The sequence below is a fragment of the Lithobates pipiens genome, unplaced genomic scaffold (assembly GCF_037356315.1).
Source record: "Lithobates pipiens isolate NorthernLeopardFrog02 unplaced genomic scaffold, aLitPip1_a1.2 Scaffold_10, whole genome shotgun sequence".
NCBI classification, from domain to species: Eukaryota; Metazoa; Chordata; class Amphibia; order Anura; family Ranidae; genus Lithobates; species Lithobates pipiens.
In genome coordinates, this window is record NW_027507686.1 from 174572558 (window position 1) to 174592488 (window position 19931).

General features: G+C 42.5%; 1 protein-coding gene across 1 annotated transcript in view; it reads left to right on the forward strand.

Annotated features, from left to right (window-relative positions):
• LOC143925921 (mucin-2-like) overlaps positions 1–19931 on the forward strand; it is a 230350-nt gene that overhangs the window by 6173 nt on the left and 204246 nt on the right. Inside the window, exons 3-5 of the mRNA XM_077450216.1 lie at positions 11615–11729; positions 14900–14987; positions 18793–18908. Coding sequence (XP_077306342.1) covers positions 11615–11729; positions 14900–14987; positions 18793–18908 — 319 coding nt within the window. The remainder of the gene's footprint in view (positions 1–11614; positions 11730–14899; positions 14988–18792; positions 18909–19931) is intronic.

Sequence of the window (19931 nt, forward strand, 5' to 3'; positions counted from 1 at the left end):
CTGTGACAGGTACTCAAATACTCTGATGGACTGTGACAGGTACTCTGATGGACTGTGATTGACAGGTACTATGAGGGGTGGTGACAGGTCCTCTTTATTGGGAGGGGGGGCAATCAGTATGATTGGTGTACACTGTATGCGGTAACGAGATGTTACCGCAATCTCCTCCTCACACACGATCGGTGTGTGAGGAGGAGAACCCGGTAACATCCCGTTACCGCAGTTTGTTTACATTTTTGTGATCGGCTGTGAAAGGATCACAGCCGATCACGTGGGTAAACAGCCGGCCAATGGCTGTTTACCAGCGTTGGTGACGAGCAGTGTTCCCGGGGAACACGCCGCCACCGACGTGCACGCGCAGCGCTCTCGCGATCGCGCGCATGCGCCGTGCACGTTCGGGGTGTGACCATCTGTGATCGGCCGTGACTTCATCACGGCCGATCACGTGGTAAACAGCCATAACGAATGGCTGTTCACCCCCTTCGGTGGCGAGCGGTGTCTCCGTGACACGCCGCCACCGAAGAAACAGGGATGCGCGCGCTCGATCGCGCGCATTCCCTGTTTAAACGGGAGGCCGTCATATGACGGCCTCCCGCCGCAATAGGTGCGCCGCCTGGCCGTCATTTGACGGCCGGCGGTCAGCAACTAGTTAAAGGAATTTTATTTTGTGTTATAGTATTTGTCAGGCTAAATTTAAAATTACTATGCTGTGCTATCTCCTGATATTAATTCCAACAATGATCTTAAAGTGCCAACATTGCAATAATGAAACTAAAAAATTAAACATGATAAACTGACAAAGAAAAATATATCGCAAAATATGATATAGAGTCCTTTGATTGCTGTGGTGATAAAATCTGTGTTAAGTGTCACATTCCACAGACAAAATTAAAATGATAAACAAACTTTTAAAGATTATATATATGTTGCACAAACGTGAATCATAAAGTGCTTTAGTGCCTATAACAGTGATATCCTGATCAAATGAAGATCAGTCCAACATAATTGGTATACAATCCTTATTAACCACTTCAGTACCAGGCACTTAGACACCTTCCCGCCCAAGTCAATTTTCAGCTTTCATCGATGTTGCAATTTGAATGACAATTGTGCGGCCATGTGACATTGTACCCAAACAAATTTTTTATCATTTTGTTCCCACAAATAGAGCTTTCTTTTGGTGGTGTTTGATCACCTCTGCAATTTTTATTTTTTGCGCAACAAATAAAAAAATACAGAAAATTTTGCAAAAAAATAAACAAGTTTTTATTTGTTTCTGTAAAATTTTTTGTAAATAAGTATGTTTTCTTCTTCAATTACAGGCACTGATATGGCTTCACTGATGGGCACCGATGAGGTGGCACGAATGAAGTGGCACTGATGATGGGCACTGATAGGCGGCACCTATGGCCACTGATAGGTGGCACTGATGGGCACTGATAGGTGGCACTGGTATGCGCCACTGATGGGCACTCATAGGTAACACTGATGGGCACTCAGAGGCGGCACTGATGGGTACTTATGGGCTGCATTTGGTGGGACACAGGCAGCATTTGGTGGAACACAGGCTGCATTTGGTACGATACAGGCTACATTTGGTGGAATACAGGCTGCATTTGGTATGACACAGGCTGCATTTGGTGGGACAGAGGCTGCATTTAGTCGAACACAGGCTGCATTTGGTGGGACAGAGGAAACATTTGGTGGGACACAGGGTATATTTGGTGGAACAAAAGCTGCATTCGGTGAGACAGAAGCTGCATTTGGTGGAACACAAGTTGCATTTGGTGGGACAGAGGCTGCATTTGGTGGTACAGAGGCTACATTTGGTGGGGCAGAGGCTGCATTTAATGTGACACCGGCTGTATTTAACTACTTCAATACCAGGCACTTAGGCACCTTTTCAGACAATTTTTTTTATCATTTTGCTCCCAAAAATAGAGCTTTCTTTTGGTGGTATTTGATTGCCTCTGCGATTTTTATTTTTTGCACAACAAATAAAAAAATACAGAAAATTTTGCAAAAAAACAAGTTTTTCTTTGTTTCTGTTAAATTTTTTGTAAATAAGTACGTTTTCTTCTTCAATGACGGCCACTGATATGGCTGCACTGATGCATACTGATAAGGTGGCACTGATGGGCACCGATGAGGTGGCACCAATGAGGTGGCACTGATGAGGTGGCACTGATGATGGGCACTGATAGGCAGCACTGATGGGCACTGATAGGTGGCACCGATGGGCACTGATAGGTGGCACTGGTATGCAGCACTGATGGGCACACATAGGTAACACTGATGGTCACTCATAGGCGGCACCGATGGGTACTTATGGGTGGCACTGGTGGGTACTTATGGGTAGCACTGATAGGTGGCACATATGGGCATGGATGGGCACTGATAGGTGGGCACTGATGGGCACTGATAGGTGGCACTGATGGACACTGATGGGTGACACTGATGACACTGATGAGTGGCATTGCTGGGCATTAGTCACTGTCTGTTACTTTATGGTGCCAGTCAGTGCCCATTTGTGGACACTGATTAGCACAGATTGGGCACATTGGGCACATGTGGATGGCCATGGGGTACATACCTAGCCATCCCCATGTTGCCCACTTCCCTGGTGGTCTTGGCAGCTTCACTGATGGTCCAGTGGCGGCATCCGAGGGGGACTGCGCTAATAAACCATCAGCGCAAACCCCCCCTTTCAGGAGAGCTGCCGATCTGCTCTCCTCTACTCGCATCTGTCAAGAGCGAGTAAGGAAAAGCCAATCAACAGCTTTTCCTGTTTACTTTCATGATCTGGCTGAGATTCTAACCATGTACGGGCAGGCTGATTGTACTCACGTTGACCCATTGATCTTTAAATGCAATTATTGCCAGCAGCTATAGCCGCTAACAATATTAATTGTGTTGTCCCGGCAGGGACGGCTCCCCACCCAGAGAGAACACAATGGGTTTGCGGAAGCCAATGGCTGTGTTGATAGGGAAATTGAGCAATTTTCTTCCTGCAACCCATGGTTGCAATACAAAAAAAATTGCATCATCAATGGCTAGCTTTAGTAATAGAGACAAGTGTACAATGGACTATGTCATTGGTAATATTGTCAAATACCCTCAAGAATCTCTTTCCTAAATTGTTTTGTGAGGAATATGGATAAATAATAAACATAAATGGAGAAAAATATCAAAATATTTTAATGAATGTTAAATGATGTTTTCATCTGAAGGGGTGAGCATGCAATGATTAATAATGTATGTCAATGATAATAACATAAATTGCATTTATTTATGCTTGGGGTTAGAATTTTCAGAAACATACATTATTCAGAATTGCTTCCATAGCAATTTCTGAGTAATGGATCCATCATTAAACAATGAAGATTAGAAAAAGTGCAATGTTTCTACACCAAAAAAAAAGCTGAGAAGAAAAACAGTGGCATACATATTTTTTAAACGTTGTAGTTTACACTTTATACATTATAGTTTAAACTTTATAACTTATAGCTCTTATAAAGATTCAATCACATCACATGGGTGTGTTTACTACTGATAGTCATAGACAAGAGACTGTGGTTGTATCCTGTGACTGGTGAAGGATCACTCTGTCTAATGGTCATGGCGTAAAATGAAAGTTGAATGTTACTGAGGAAGGACATTTATATGCCTCCACCGCCAGCTATATTATAGTAATAAAATCATCTAAACATTATAATTTTTATGTCATGGCAATGGCATAAAAACAAAAAGCTGGAAATGCCTGCGCTAGCAAATTTCTACATCTTCATTGCCAGGGTTATTCAAGGGACTAATAGCAATAGAGAATATCTGGGTTAGTTGGGCTGAAAACAACAAAGCAGCACCACATCCTCAATGAACTATAATGATTTTTGTATATCAAAAAGAATGGCTTTTCAGCTGCTGCACAGTGTAACCCGTTAAAACAAATTTTTATATAAAAGCTAGCATATTTTAAAGTTTAAAAGCCCCCTGTCACAGTGTTCCAAATACCTACAAGAATTATTTCTTTCACAGTGGTACTACATGTAATATAATGTGCATTTGTTCAAAAAACAATCCAACATTTTGTATTGTTGATTGAGCAAATCCACATCATACTCCGTGTATATGGAACATACCTTTGTGTGACACAGATTTAAATGGTTTAATATGCTCAGCTTTATATTTTCTATGAAATATAAGTGTATTTTAAAGTTTACACAATGCGGCACCTGAAAGATCCATTCTTTTTTATATAAAAATATCTTTCGGGGGGGGGGGGGGGTTTAAATTGCTTAATATCCTTGGTTTTATATTTTCTATGAAGTCATCTACAGAAATCTATTTCAGATACCATTCCACCCCCAAACCTGCATAAATAGTAGAGATAGCCCATAACCATTTTAGCCTCTTTTGATCCTGATTGGATGAGAACCTTCTAATTTTTTTAAGGGTAGCAGTAATCTGAAAAAGTTGACTAATTAAAAGTACAGAAATGCTTACTTATACTACCAGCTGTAGTTTTGAAGACAGACCACATAAATCATGGCTTATGAGAAAAGGTGTTAGGAAGGAATTAAACTGAAACGTTATTTGGTTATCTAATTGAATGTCATTCCTGCTAGCTATTACTTTTACTAAAGTCGATGATATTTTATTATAAAACAGGAATATTTGTAACGTAAATCATTCTTACATGTGTAATTCTTTCTCTGGGCTGGCAAAACTACTTAAGCTTTTATAAGTCCATCATCTGTTCAACAATATCCATAATTCTTGGCAGAATTGAATTCTGGGTGAAGGAGCTGTCTTTTGTGAGGACCAGTGTATGATATGACATTTATCCAAGGTGTTCTCCTGGGTGTGGTGTATTAAATAAAGCAATTAAAATGAGGTTCCTTAATAGATAGACCAAGCCTTGTAAGTAACCTAGACCATATGGTAAGCACTGTAACGTGTAGCCCTGAGAGAAGCCATAATCATTTATAGCAGTTTCAGTTACTGGACATGTAAATAGAAGTCCACCCTTTTGTTCTGAATCATGGATTCTCAAGAACGGAAGTGAACCATATTGCAAAATCAGTCTGCCAATGTTTATAACTATTGAAAGGATTGGAAATCGAATACTAAACTGCACTGAATTTTGTAGAAGTAAGCTTAGATATACTTGACCAATATCTGGTAAATGAGAAAAAATATATGATATCAACCTAGTTTATAAACATTGCATACTAAAATAGTTGTTAAATATTATTCTTTCAATAGTGTTTGCACTATAAAAGGATTAATAGAGTTTTCACTATGAGTTAAATAATTTTAAACTACAGCTAATTCATGACGAAAGGTGATTAGTGATGGACGAACGTTTCGCCCGGCGGTCGTTTCGCGGCGAATTTCCGACTTTCGCCGTCCGCGGGTTCGAACGCCTTTTTCCGTCGTTCGCCCCGGCGGACTTACGTGTTTAATGTATACAAGAACTTTAACCTTTCGTGACACGTTTATCATGTGTTACAGGACAACCAATTGAGACATGACAGCTCATGGACACTTGGACATTCCCCCTAACCTATAAATACACCCGATCCGGTGGCCATTTTACATTCTTTCTTCTGTCACTGTAGGGAAAGGATCCTGTGTGGAGTAGGGACAGAGAAAACGCTAGCTATTTGGTACACAAAAGTTCTTTTCAGGACTGGTATAGGTGTTAGGTCAGCAGCCTGAGTTTCTTTTGTCAGTTTAGATAAAGGGACAGAGCGCTGTATGCTGCTATTTTAGGGACAGCTCAGCCAGATTAGTCTTTCTTCATCATCATCATCATCATCATCATTAGCTGTTACTATCAGGTCCACAAAAGAGCTATTCCAGCTAATCGTTCCAGCCTACTCTTTTTTGCCAATTTGTATAGGGACAGGCAGGAAGCAGTGTGTCAGGCAGTGAGGATAATTTTAAAGACTTGCTGTTACTATTAGTTCCACAAAGGTTCTTTTCAGGACTGGTATCAGTGGTACGGTAATAGGCTTGTACACGTATAATATTCTTTCTTCCAAATATAGAAAGAATATTATACTTGACTGCTGCCCTTCTGCTGCAGTCTGCTAATCATTCACAACTCACTTGTTCCACAAAGCTCTTTATCAGGACTGGTAACTTGGTCTGTCTAGGGTGCTACGGTACATAGGCTTGGGTGCGGTACAGTCTGCTGTTCTGTAAGGACCGCTATCGGTCCACAATACATAGGGTTGCCGTGCACTACTGCTGACCGCTGCCCTATACTGCAGCAGTCCTTCAGCGGTATAGGGACTGACGCACAGTCTGCTAAACACTAATACACAACCTGCTTGGTCCACAAAAGTTCTTATAAGGACTGGTAACTTGGTATAGGGTGCTACGGTACATAGGCCTGAGTGCGTTACAGTCTGCTGTTCTGTAAGGACCGCTATCGGTCCACAATACATAGGGTTGACGTGCACTACTGCTGACCGCTGCCCTATACTGCAGCAGTCCTTCAGCGGTATAGGGACTGACGCACAGTCTGCTAAACACTAACACACAACCTGCTTGGTCCACAAAAGTTTTTATAAGGACTGGTAACTTGGTATAGGGTGCTACGGTACATAGGCCTGAGTGCAGTACAGTCTGCTGTTCTGTAAGGACTGCTATCGGTCCACAATACATAGGGTTGCCGTGCACTACTGCTGACCGCTGCCCTATACTGCAGCAGTCCTTCAGCGGTATAGGGACTGACGCACAGTCTGCTAAACACTAATACACAACCTGCTTGGTCCACAAAAGTTCTTATAAGGACTGGTAACTTGGTATAGGGTGCTACGGTACATAGGCCTGAGTGCAGTACAGTCTGCTGTTCTGTAAGGACCGCTATCGGTCCACAATACATAGGGTTGCCGTGCACTACTGCTGACCGCTGCCCTATACTGCAGCAGTCCTTCATTGGTATAGGGACTGACGTACAGTCTGCTAATCACTAACACACAACCTGCTTGGTCCACAAAAGTTCTTATAAGGACTGGTAACTTGGTATAGGGTGCTACGGTACATAGGCCTGAGTGCGTTACAGTCTGCTGTTCTGTAAGGACCGCTATCGGTCCACAATACATAGGGTTGCCGTGCACTACTGCTGACCGCTGCCCTATACTGCAGCAGTCCTTCAGCGGTATAGGGACTGACGCACAGTCTGCTAAACACTAACACACAACCTGCTTGGTCCACAAAAGTTTTTATAAGGACTGGTAACTTGGTATAGGGTGCTACGGTACATAGGCCTGAGTGCAGTACAGTCTGCTGTTCTGTAAGGACCGCTATCGGTCCACAATACATAGGGTTGCCGTGCACTACTGCTGACCGCTGCCCTATACTGCAGCAGTCCTTCATTGGTATAGGGACTGACGTACAGTCTGCTAATCACTAACACACAACCTGCTTGGTCCACAAAAGTTCTTATAAGGACTGGTAACTTGGTATAGGGTGCTACGGTACATAGGCCTGAGTGCGTTACAGTCTGCTGTTCTGTAAGGACCGCTATCGGTCCACAATACATAGGGTTGCCGTGCACTACTGCTGACCGCTGCCCTATACTGCAGCAGTCCTTCAGCGGTATAGGGACTGACGCACAGTCTGCTAAACACTAACACACAACCTGCTTGGTCCACAAAAGTTTTTATAAGGACTGGTAACTTGGTATAGGGTGCTACGGTACATAGGCCTGAGTGCAGTACAGTCTGCTGTTCTGTAAGGACCGCTATCGGTCCACAATACATAGGGTTGCCGTGCACTACTGCTGACCGCTGCCCTATACTGCAGCAGTCCTTCATTGGTATAGGGACTGACGTACAGTCTGCTAATCACTAACACACAACCTGCTTGGTCCACAAAAGTTCTTATAAGGACTGGTAACTTGGTATAGGGTGCTACGGTACATAGGCCTGAGTGCGTTACAGTCTGCTGTTCTGTAAGGACCGCTATCGGTCCACAATACATAGGGTTGCCGTGCACTACTGCTGACCGCTGCCCTATACTGCAGCAGTCCTTCAGCGGTATAGGGACTGACGCACAGTCTGCTAAACACTAACACACAACCTGCTTGGTCCACAAAAGTTTTTATAAGGACTGGTAACTTGGTATAGGGTGCTACGGTACATAGGCCTGAGTGCAGTACAGTCTGCTGTTCTGTAAGGACCGCTATCGGTCCACAATACATAGGGTTGACGTGCACTACTGCTGACCGCTGCCCTATACTGCAGCAGTCCTTCAGCGGTATAGGGACTAAGAGTTTTGTCACAGGGTGATTTAAAAAATGACAGGCAGAGGAAGAGGCAGGCCCTTCCGCAGGGGTGGTAGGGGTAGGGCAGGAGCAACAGCCTTGAGCCAAAGTGGGAAGTTGCAGAAGGTGCGTTCAATTACTTTAAAGGACGCACCAGACTTGGTTGAGTGGCTCACTCAGCCTTATTCTTCTGCACCCTCCTCATCCTCTCGATCTGCACCCTCTTCTTCACTCTCTGCTATGTGCACCCCCAAAGACACTACCACCAACAACACCACCACCACCACATACCTTCCGCTTGAGTGCAAATGGGGGCCTTCATGCTCCAGTGTTTTAATAGGGACCCCCGTATAAAAAGCATGAGGGTCAAGGACCAGTACTGGGTGGCAACGTACTTAGATCCCCGGTACAAACACAAAATGGCGGAAATGTTACCGCCGTCGCAGAGGGCTGTCAGAATGCAGCACTTCCAGGCCTTGCTTCGAGAAATGCTGCATTCTGCTTTTGCGTGCGCTGGCAGAGGAGCAATTCCCACTCCCAGAGAAGGATTTGCGGGTACCAATCCAACAGCGCCTGCAAGAAGAGGCCGGTTTGAAGATGTGTTGGTGACTTCGGATATGAGGTCATTCTTTCAGCCGACCCATCGACAGGTGTCATCCGGATCCAGCATCAGGGAACGCCTAGACCGTCAGGTGTCCGACTACATTGGGTTAACGGCCGATGTGGACGCTCTGAGGAGTGATGAACCCCTAGACTACTGGGTGGGCAGGCTTGACCTCTGGCCAGAGCTTGCCCAATTTGCAATCGAACTGTTGGCTTGCCCCTCATCCAGTGTCCTGTCCGAAAGGACGTTCAGCGCAGCAGGGGGGATTGTGACCGATAAGCGTACTCGCCTAGCTCACGACAGTGTTAACTACCTCACATTTCTAAAAATGAATGAGGCATGGATCTCGGAGGAATTCAACACATGTGATCAGTAGACCATGTATATGTCTATAAACAATTTTTGGAATCAAGCACACAGACCTTCTTAATTCATTTGGCTCACTTCCCTGACCCAAAAAAGCACACCGTACTATATGCCCCTACCCTCCTCTTTGAAGAGGTTGAGCGGTGTCATATTTCTACTGGGGCTGCTTATTATGAGGGGTTCCCACCATCCCTGTGCTGTGCTGACTTCCTCCTGGGTGTTCTTATTATGAGGGGCTCCCACCATCCCTGTGCTGTGCTGACTTCCTCCTGGGGGTTCTTATTATGAGGGGATCACACCATCCCTGTGCTGTGCTGACTTCCTCCTGGGGCTGCTTACGGTGCTGCTGTCAGCGCTGTATGTCACGGAGCTGCTGTCAGCGCTGTATGTCACGGAGCTGCTGTCAGCGCTGTATGTCACGGAGCTGCTGTCAGCGCTGTATGTCACGGAGCTGCTGTCAGCACTGTATGTCACGGAGCTGCTGTCAGCGCTGTATGTCACGGAGCTGCTGTCAGCGCTGTATGTCACGGAGCTGCTGTCAGCGCTGTATGTCACGGAGCTGCTGTCAGCGCTGTATGTCACGGTGCTGCTGTCAGCGCTGTATGTCACGGAGCTGCTGTCAGCGCTGTATGTCACGGAGCTGCTGTCAGCGCTGTATGTCACGGAGCTGCTGTCAGCGCTGTATGTCACGGAGCTGCTGTCAGCGCTGTATGTCACGGAGCTGCTGTCAGCGCTGTATGTCACGGTGCTGATGTCAGTGCTCTGTATTACGGTGCTGCTGTCAGTGCTCTGTATCTCCTGCACCCTCTTGTTTGCCTACCCTGGTCCCTGACCTTCCCTCTCCTCCATTGCCTTCATTAGCTCCATAGTCCTGAATTGTCAGAACAATTTCCCAAATAAAAAAAAAATGCTTGTAGTTATCGATCCCAAATTCACCTCATACATGTATTATGCTATTGTCCAGGTGGTGGGACTACGTGCTACCCCCTAATAATTACCCCGTGGCCGCAAATTCGACCTAAAGGTTTGCGAAATTCGCCTCCCATTGAAGTCAATGGAGCCCGCGGCGAACGGTCGTTTTCGCGAACGTTTGTGTCCGTTCGCGTTTCGCGTTCGCGAAACGTCCCGTCGGAAGTTCGTCCATCACTAAAGGTGATTTGTTCTATGCACCCTAGCTCTGTATATTTTGTTACAATAGTACAGATATATACACCATGTTTGGCAAAGGTCATTATGCTATATTATAGAATATTTCTTCTGTAATAGTAAATTACCTAGCATTAATAAAGGGGAATTCCAACTTATACCATGTTGTTTTCAAACAACATACTGTATTTATTGACGTATAAGACTCACTTTTTCACCATGAAAATCGTGTGCGTGTTATACGCCAATACTTAAATTTTAGCTGCCTTATTTCAAATTTAAGTTTTTTCCTTAAACTTCCCTCCTAAAATGAATATGCGTGTTATACACCTGTGCGTCTTATACGCTGATAAATATGGTACATTTAAAAATCCTCCTCTGTTATGTGCATGTAAAGACAATGAGGTTGGTAGAGAATATAAAATGAATACAAGTACGTTTTTAGAATTTTATTTGTTTTTAGATCTCACCACTTTTATCAACTGAAATTTGATTCACTAGAATCTTAGAATGAAGCCAACACCATATTAGAATATGGTGACGGGCCAAACAAAGTTTTCATGACTGCAACATTTTAGTGAGTTGTGGTATTTTGGCAAAATTTCACAATTTTTGTTGTTTTGTGGTAATTAATGGTGCACTGGGTGTTAAATGACTCCTCAGGGTTATGAATGCTCATTTTAACTATCCTGGACCTGTTCTTTGTGCCAGAAAAGGGCTTCTCATTAGTCTCATCATTTTTTTTTATTTCACTGAATAAAAAAGGACAGTGAAAGAAAAAGTAATAAAACCTCTGAAGTGACAGTACACAAAAAAAAAAAAAAAAATCAAATACAAGAAAGAGAAATAAAATATAGATGCAAAGATTACTACACACTATACCTGCACCCCCTAACAAAAAACCCCACCCTCTAAAGGAAAAAAAATGAAATGAATTTTTAACCAAATTTCATCAAGTTTATGTTTTGCTGCAACATCAATTTCAACATAATCATGTTAATTCTAATCTAATCAGAATATTTCTCATTGACAGCATATTTCAATCTATAAACATAGATGCCTACAATCTCCATCCATTTGAGTTCAGCTTTACATCTTTAGAAAGTAGCCCATTGAGGAATGTTTTATGTGATTTGTGTTGCTTATTCTTTACACACTTTCAAATTATTCTTAGAAAAATAAACTTGCACTGAATATATTCTAATTACTGTATTTTGCAGTGTTAAAACACCATACTACAGTTCTGGGATCCTCATTCAGAAAACTGATACATACTTTAAGTTGTATACGAAGACAGGTTTAACACTCATGTGGAACAAAGAAGATGCAGTCATGGTAAGGAATCTCGCTGTACAGTACAAATCCAAAAAAATACCTTCTGCTTTCTCTTATAAGGACGAATGTCTGTAAAACATCCAATCATTTTCTGTCGTCTTTTGTTATTGTATTATAATATACACCTCCACTTGAACCCCAGTTGAATTACATCTTATGCATTGCTGATACAAAGGTCGGTTACTTAGAGCATTGAGCATTGATGGTCAGTAACCCCCATCAAGCAGTCACATCTCAGTCTTCATCAGGCTTCAGTTGTGAGAACTATGAAAGATGATCCTGTGTAGGAACTAGTGAACATTATAAAGGTTGATTTCCTAGTGGAGCTGAGAATTTTCATTTAATAAATTGTGTAGATATTCATCTCAATTATCCAACTATGTGAAAAGCAAATTCCTGTTCAATTTGAATACCCAGTCACGTGCAGCTTTAATAAGTAAACAGAAATTTGCCATTGACTTGATTAGATATTTGAAGTAATAATTCACACAACAGCTATACCTTCATAGAATTATTTGACATTAAATGTGTTGCCAGGAAAACATAGATAACTGCTGTTTCTTTTTATATTTATAGATTTTAATATTATTTGCTTACCTGATAGTAAATATTCACACCATTATTGAGTAAACTATTATTGAGTCTTAACTCCTTTAGTAAAGAAAGGTAGAAGTACAGTAGTTGGGAAGAGAAGGCATGCACGGAAATTACTCTTTTTCAGTATCTCAAATCTCAGTATAAATTCTTTTATTTTATTGTGATAATGCAAATACAAGAAGTACAGCCAAGGAAGCAATGCAGAAAAAAATAAGGTGGATGCCTAATGACACATGTGAATAAAGGGGACACAGCCCCTGATATGCTTGGAGGTAGCTAAAAGTCCAAGTTAGATTCATATTACCACAGTTAGTTTGTCATTCTCAATCAAATCTCATAAACCCAACAGAGACATACTTTTATAAGTCCTATTAATACCCTTTTTTGGCGTGGGAATGCCTGTGACCATAGCTAGAGGTTGACCGATATATCGGCCGATATTTGGCATTTTTTTAATTAATCGGCATCGGCCGATTGTACCAATACAAAAGGTCGATTGTATCTTCAGCGTGACTTGCAAAAGACTTCTGTAATAGAAGTCAATGCAAGTTGCCTGAACTTAATCTGTGGGGTGACTTTCCTCCTCTCTGGGCTCTCTCTGCCAAGAAAAGATCAAAGAGATACAATGTTTCCTCTTCAATGAACTGAGCTCTGTGTGTAGAGTTCTCAGTTTAACCATTTAAAGACTAATCTTTTCTGGAAACTTGTTGCTTACAAGTAAAAATCCTGTATTTTCTGCTAGAAAATCATTTAGAACCCCCAAAAATTATATATATTTTTTTTTTTAGCGGAGACCCTAGGGAATAAAATAGCGGTTGTTGCAATATTTTATGTCACACGGTATTTGCACAGCAGTCTTTCAAATTTGTTTGGAAAAAATACACTAATGATTTAAAAAAAAAAAAAGGAAACAGTAAAGTTAGCCCATTTTTTTTCTTCCAAAAGTTTTGAGTACCTGTTTTTGTGTATTTAATATATAGTTTTTTTTAAATATAAATTATACATACAAGTGAACTGATTGGAGGTTTGTTTTAAATGTTTAAATGTAAGAAATTTTCTGTATCACTTATTACTGAAGTCTGCTTTCACACTGGAGCGGGCAGGGGTTGACAGTAAAATGCTAGTTTTAGCGGCGCTTTAACGTAATTTTAACTGAGCTATTCGGCTGCTAGCAGGGCACTTATAACCCAGCTAGTGGCCGAGAAAAGAGTTAAATGCGCCCGTGAAGCGCCACTGCCAAATCGCATTGCAGGCGCTTCGGCAGCAGTGCCCATTCCTTTCAATGGGCAGGAGTGGTGGAGGGGCATTATATACCGCTCCAAAGATGCTGCTTGCAGGACCTTTTTTAACGTCCTGCCAGCGCATCGCCTCAGTGTGATAGCACTCGGGCTTCCACACGGACTGCAGGGGAGCTGTTTTGCAGGCAGTTTACAGGCAATATATTTAGCCCAAAAGCGCCTGAAAAACACCCCAGTGTGAAAGGTGTCTAACTGTTAGATTTTTTGAGATGAAGGGGGAAAAAAATGAAAAAAAAAAATCGGCCTAACATATCGGCCCAAAAAAATCGGCATCATAAATCGGCCATCGGCCGCCGCGATTTTTAAACATCGGCATCGGCCAGAGAAAAACCCATATTGGTTGACCTCTGACACCCGTACACTAACACAGGCTGGACTGGATGGACTATTGTCTATACTCAGCCTCTCCCTTGCAGGCATCTCTCCCTCTGCTCTATTGTACTCTGACCATGGGGATTCCCCCCTCCTTCTGGCAGAATACACAGATCAGTGCTGCAGCTATTGGCAGCAAGCGCTGATCGAATTGGCCATTAGACTGGCTTCTGTTGAACACACAGCAATATAGACAGACCACATTTTTACGGTTTCTGCTGAACTGGCTGCTGTGTGGTTTGTGTATTCCGGTGTATTCCCTGCTTTATACAGACTTCTTTAAACTGTGGGACTTTTATTTTTGCAGAACTACAAACAGCTGTCAGTTTTTAGCTGAGATCATACTCTGGGATTTGTATACCCCGAGAAAGACTGCAATAGACATAATTGGGTTTAATATCAGGACTGGTCAGGAATCGGATGACCAGCAGCTCTGAGGGCCATAACTACAATACTGAGACAGCTAAACAAGTTCTCCTTATTGCACAGCCTGCAAAAGGGATCTGTGAAAAGGGAGAACGATTCTGGAGTTTGTTCCTGTACTGCTGAGGTCACTTCTTCTTGATTGAAAAAATGTCACAGGGGGTACAGGGTCTGTGCCATCAACAACCTGTGCAATCTTTATTAATTAATAATAGAGTACTGAATTTGTGTTACCTTCGCAAATGCCAACAGATTTTCTATGTTTACATTTCCTCAACATCCCCCCTAATGAGGAGCCCTTCCACAGTCATGCCCCATAGTAGCTGCATGGGCTGCTAAGGCTATTGTTACATGACTCGTATTTGTCTTTTATTATAGTCAATTGTGATATACAGTAACTCACATCTACTTGATTTAACCAAATGGTCAGACCAGTAATAACTATGAATCAGTATAAATACTGTGTCACCCTCTGTACAGGTGGAGCTGGATCCAAAGTATAACAACCATACCTGTGGACTGTGCGGTGACTATAATGGCCGACCTTATAATGAATTTTTTGATGAGGGTGAGTAATCTGGATAGATGCCAGCTCATTGCTGTATATAACTCTACAGTCTTCTTTACATTAGTAGTATTACTGTTTTAATACATGCACCACAATAAGCAACATAGAAAGTATCTTCAGCAATTAAACACACAGAATGAGTAATCCTTTGCTACCCCTGTTTAACCTGGTTGTAATTGTGTTAAACAGCTGGCCAGATGCAGTATTATGTTGTAATATGAAAAATATATATAAAGTATGTTTTGTTAAATCACATTTATATTCATAATATGATGTTTCAATATTCTGCACTATTATTACATAATTACATAATGTAAAGATCGGGGTTGTCATTTAACCTACAATAGATCCCATTCCATGTCATTTTCTGATACTAAAATCTGATTATTGGCCAGCTTTTGAAGGACATTAAACTTCACTGCTCATTCAATTATTATTGTTATTGAATAAGCCTCCAGGTGTTCTAAGTCACAAATCTAGTAAATTCTCAATTGAATATATGATACAGAATGCTGCATGTCAAAATGGTTAATGGACTAAAAGATACAGAAGACTAGAGCTGTATGTAGCACTTTGAGGGTTATTTACAAAAGGCAAATCCACTCTGTACTACAAGTGCAAACTACAAGTGCAAAGTGCACTTGAAATTGCACTGAAATTGCAGTAGCTGTAAATATGAGGGGACATGCAAGGATAATAAAAAACAGAATTTTATCTTGCACATGATTGGATGATAAAATCAGCAGAGCTTCTCCTCATTTCAGATCTACAGCTCAGATTTACAGCGACTGCACTTCCAAGTGCAATTTCAGTGCAATTTCAAGTGCACTTTGTACTCGTAGTTTGTACTTGTAGTGCAAAGTGGATTTGCCTTTCATAAATAACCTCCTTTGTAACACTTTAAAATCAACCCTTATCTGTAGAAGTGACATTATGCAACTGTAGCTGTAACATTATGGGTCCCAGCAACACAAAGTGTACATTATTATCTGGTGGTATAATGATTTTTATCACATACACTAGCAAATGTGAATGTTTCAGAATAGGAAGGTTTGTGCAGCAGCGTTGACTGTTACAGTGGAGTCAGGGAGATGAGATAGGTAGGGGGGATGGAGGTGCTGCGACTGTGGGGTGAGGTTGATGGGGGCTGTGAAATACAGCTCAAGAAGGGTGGGAATCGAGTGCTGTGAACCGAAGACAAGGTAGGTGGGAGGCAGGTGCTGTGAGCAGAAGGAAGGCATTGTGACTGGGGGCAAAATGGATGAGAAATGGGCACTGTGACCTGGGCACAAGATGTGGGGGAAACTCTTTGAACCAGAGACAAAGTGGATCAATGGGAGGCACAGTGACCAGAAGGAGAGTGGGTTGTGTAAAAGCTAAATGCTGTGACTGGGTGGTGAGGTAGGTGGGGGGGAGGTTCTGTGATAGAGGGGTGAGGGAAAGGGTGCTGTGACTGGGGGGGGGGGTTAAGTCGAAGGGGGAGCCATGACTGAGGGGGCAAGGTAAGTGGAGGGAGGCCACTGTGTCAGAGGAATTTGGGGTGTCTTGATAGGGGTGCTTTGACCATGGGCAAGATGGGTTGGAAGGAGGACCTGTGACCTAGTGGAATATGGTGTATGGAAGTGGGAATGCTGTGACTGAGGGCTGCAAGGTGAGTGACTGAGTGAGCTGTGACTCAATAGGGGTAGTGGGGGGGACTGTGATGGAGTGAGGGTGAGGTGGGTGTTAGGGTGTGCTATAACAGAAGTGGGCACTGTGACATATGGGGTAAGGCGGGTAGTGTGATGGAGGAGAGAATGGTGGGTGTGAGTGGTGGACAGTCAGAGAGGGGGGCGAGTGGTGTGAGGGGCACTGTGACCATGGGGTGGAGTGGTGCCCTGCAGTAGAGTGCCCAAAGTCATGGTGGCCAATCCACCTTGTGATTGCAGGAAGGTGAGGTAACTGTGGAGGGATCTGCAATGATGAAAGGAGTGAGGTGGCTCTGGGTCATGCACAAGGACAGGGAGATTGAGGAAGTGGCTATGGAGAGATGCTGGGGTGAGGTTGTCATGGAGGGATACTCTATAACAGGAGGGCTAGGGGATAAAATGGCTGTGGAAGGATGTGCTACGATAGTGGGTTGAAGTAGGTGCAGAGAGATGGGTTGTGTGATGAGGTAAGTTTAAAGGTATGCACTGTGATGGGAGTGTTAAGAGATGTGAGGAGGCTGTTGAGGGATGTGTTGCAATGAGGGTGGGGAGTTAGGTGTTCACCGAGGAAAGCACTTAAATTATTGAGTAGGTACAGAGGGATATGCTATGATGGAGCTAGGGGTTTAGTTGGCTGTGAGAGAATGTGCTAATATTGGGGGTAGGGTCACAGCTCCTCCTATTGTCCAGATGGCTGTACAGATGGAGTCAGGCAGTTTGTCACCCTCTTGGCTGACTTTATTACTGAGAACCCTGATCCTTCTTCCGTAATCACAAACTAATGTAGAGAGGGCTTCTAGGGGGTCAGGGAATTGTGAAGTGGATGAGAACAATTGGGGACTAGGGATGAGCTTCGAGTTCGAGCCAAACTCATGTTCCACTCGAACATTGCTTGTTCACCCGTTCACCGAACAGCGAACAATTTGGGGTGTTTGTGGCAAATTCGAAAAGCCGCGGAACACCCTGTAAAAGTCTATGGGAGAAATCTAAAGTGCTAATTTTATAGGCTTATATGCAAGTTATTGGGGACCTGGGTCCTGCACCAGGGACATGTATCAATGCAAAAAAAGTTTTAAAAACAACAGTTTTTTTGGGAGCAGTGATTTTAATAATGCTTAAAGGGAAACAATAAAGGTGTAATATTCCTTTAAATCTCGTACCTGGGGGTGTGTATAGTATGCCTGTAAAGGGGTGCATGTTTTCCGAAACAAAAATGCTGTTGGGTGCAGAAATTACACTTTGCGCAGGGATAGTTCTAAGCACGGGAAACATGCGCCCCTTTACAGGCATACTATACACACCCCCCAGGTTCGAAATTTAAAGGAATATTACACTTTTATTGTTTCACTTTAAGCATTATTAAAATCACTGCTCCTGAAAAAACTGCCATTTTTAAACATTTTTTTTTCATTTATACATGTCCCCTGGGGCAGGAGCCGGGTCCCAAAACCCTTTTTAGGACAATAACTTGCATATTAGCCTTTAAAATTAGCACTTTTTATTTTGAACGTTCGAGTCCCATAGACTTTAATAGGATTCTAAAGTTCACGCAAATTTTAGGTCTGTTTGCAGGTTCTGGTGCAATTCATTATCTTCTTGCAGTAGAGCCCCTTCTTGCATAGTTTAAGTACATCTCAAGCTAAAACATTGAATTTAGTTTTAAACAGAGCAGGGTCTCTGTCTTTTATGGGTTATCTGTGTCAGTAAGGGAGAGATCTTTACTCTCTTTATGTCAAGCCATCAGGAAATCTCTCCAACAGGGACACAGTAAAAAACACACTTTTAGAGTGTGGAAGGCTTAGAACCTCTGACAATGATTTTCTTGCTCTCTGTGTCTTCCTCTCCTGGTGACACCTGCATCCCTTATTTCTTGTATGGGAGGAACACAAACAGGAAGTGAGGGAAAATCCCCAAAAGTCAAAGGCAGAAATAAAAGCTTAATAGAAATATAAACTGTTTTCCATTTTATCTAAAGCTTAAATAGCATATGGTTGGAGGTAGGCTTTAAGTGCTTTCATTTTACTGTAGATGTTTGCATCAAATACGTATTTGTTGTAATGAGATCAGCTTAAGGTGTGCATTGGTAAACATTTGGTGATTTTTTTTATTGTCCACAGACATGTATTACAGTCCTGTATACTTTGGAAACATGCAGAAAATTCATGACCCTAGTGTTGTCTGTACCGATGTAGATGATACTCAGCAAATGGACACATCCCATTGTTCCCAATATGTAAGTAACAGTATCATGTCAATATTTTTTGCAGTGCAGGTTCCATACTCTGGAAATTAAATGGGGATATTTACATATGTACATTTAAATAGTAAAGTTTAACAATGTCCTGTGGATTTTGAAATGTATTACGTTTTTTTTTGTTTATGACTTAAGTTGTCTCAGAAGCTCTCAGCATGTTTCTTTCTTTCTAGTTCTGCCTTAATATTAATTACAATTTTTCATATTTTCAATACTTTTATTGTAAAGTGAATCTGTACTTTGGTCATTTGGGGCAAATAAATAGATTTACTGAATATACTGCTCCTTTGGCTGCTGACAGTTACCTCCTACACTTTCCTTGGAGCCCCAATTGCCTGACCTATGGCCCTATGCCATACCCAGTATGTCTGGATATTAGTGAGCATTGCTCCCACAGTGCAGCACAGGATGTATATGTGGTCAATTGTTATGATGAGCACTGCCTTATAAGGGTGGGAAAGGTTCCTTTACCACGTGTCAATTTTTTACCCAGAACAGACCTGGAATTTATATTTGGACTTAATTAATGGAATATATCAGCAAGGTTTATTCATAGATCTGTGTCCCCTTGCAACTTCCCTGCTGCAAAATTTGACCTTGGTTAAGTTCTGTTGGTGGATGGTGTCTGAACTTACATGGATGAAGGATGTCACTGCCTCAACCCCTCCATGACAGCATTTGGTCTGGCCATTGGCCAACTGTGTCTGAGCACTGTCACATAGTAGTGGTCACATACTGCCCCTTACCTGTAAGCCCTGGTGTGTTTGAGCAATGGAGTGAGCGGTGAGCGCTGGGATTGTGTGAAGAGGAGGAAATGTAGCATAGATAGGTGACTAAATCTTTCTTGGGGAGTCTGGTTGAATTAGTAAAATGACATTGTCCCTCTAAAAGAAACCTGGCCTTTGCCAAATAGGGGAAAGCAACATGTTCACTTTAAGGCCCCCCGTCCCAGAAGCACACACTTACCTTTCCTTTGCTCCCCTATTACTATATCAGCTTCCA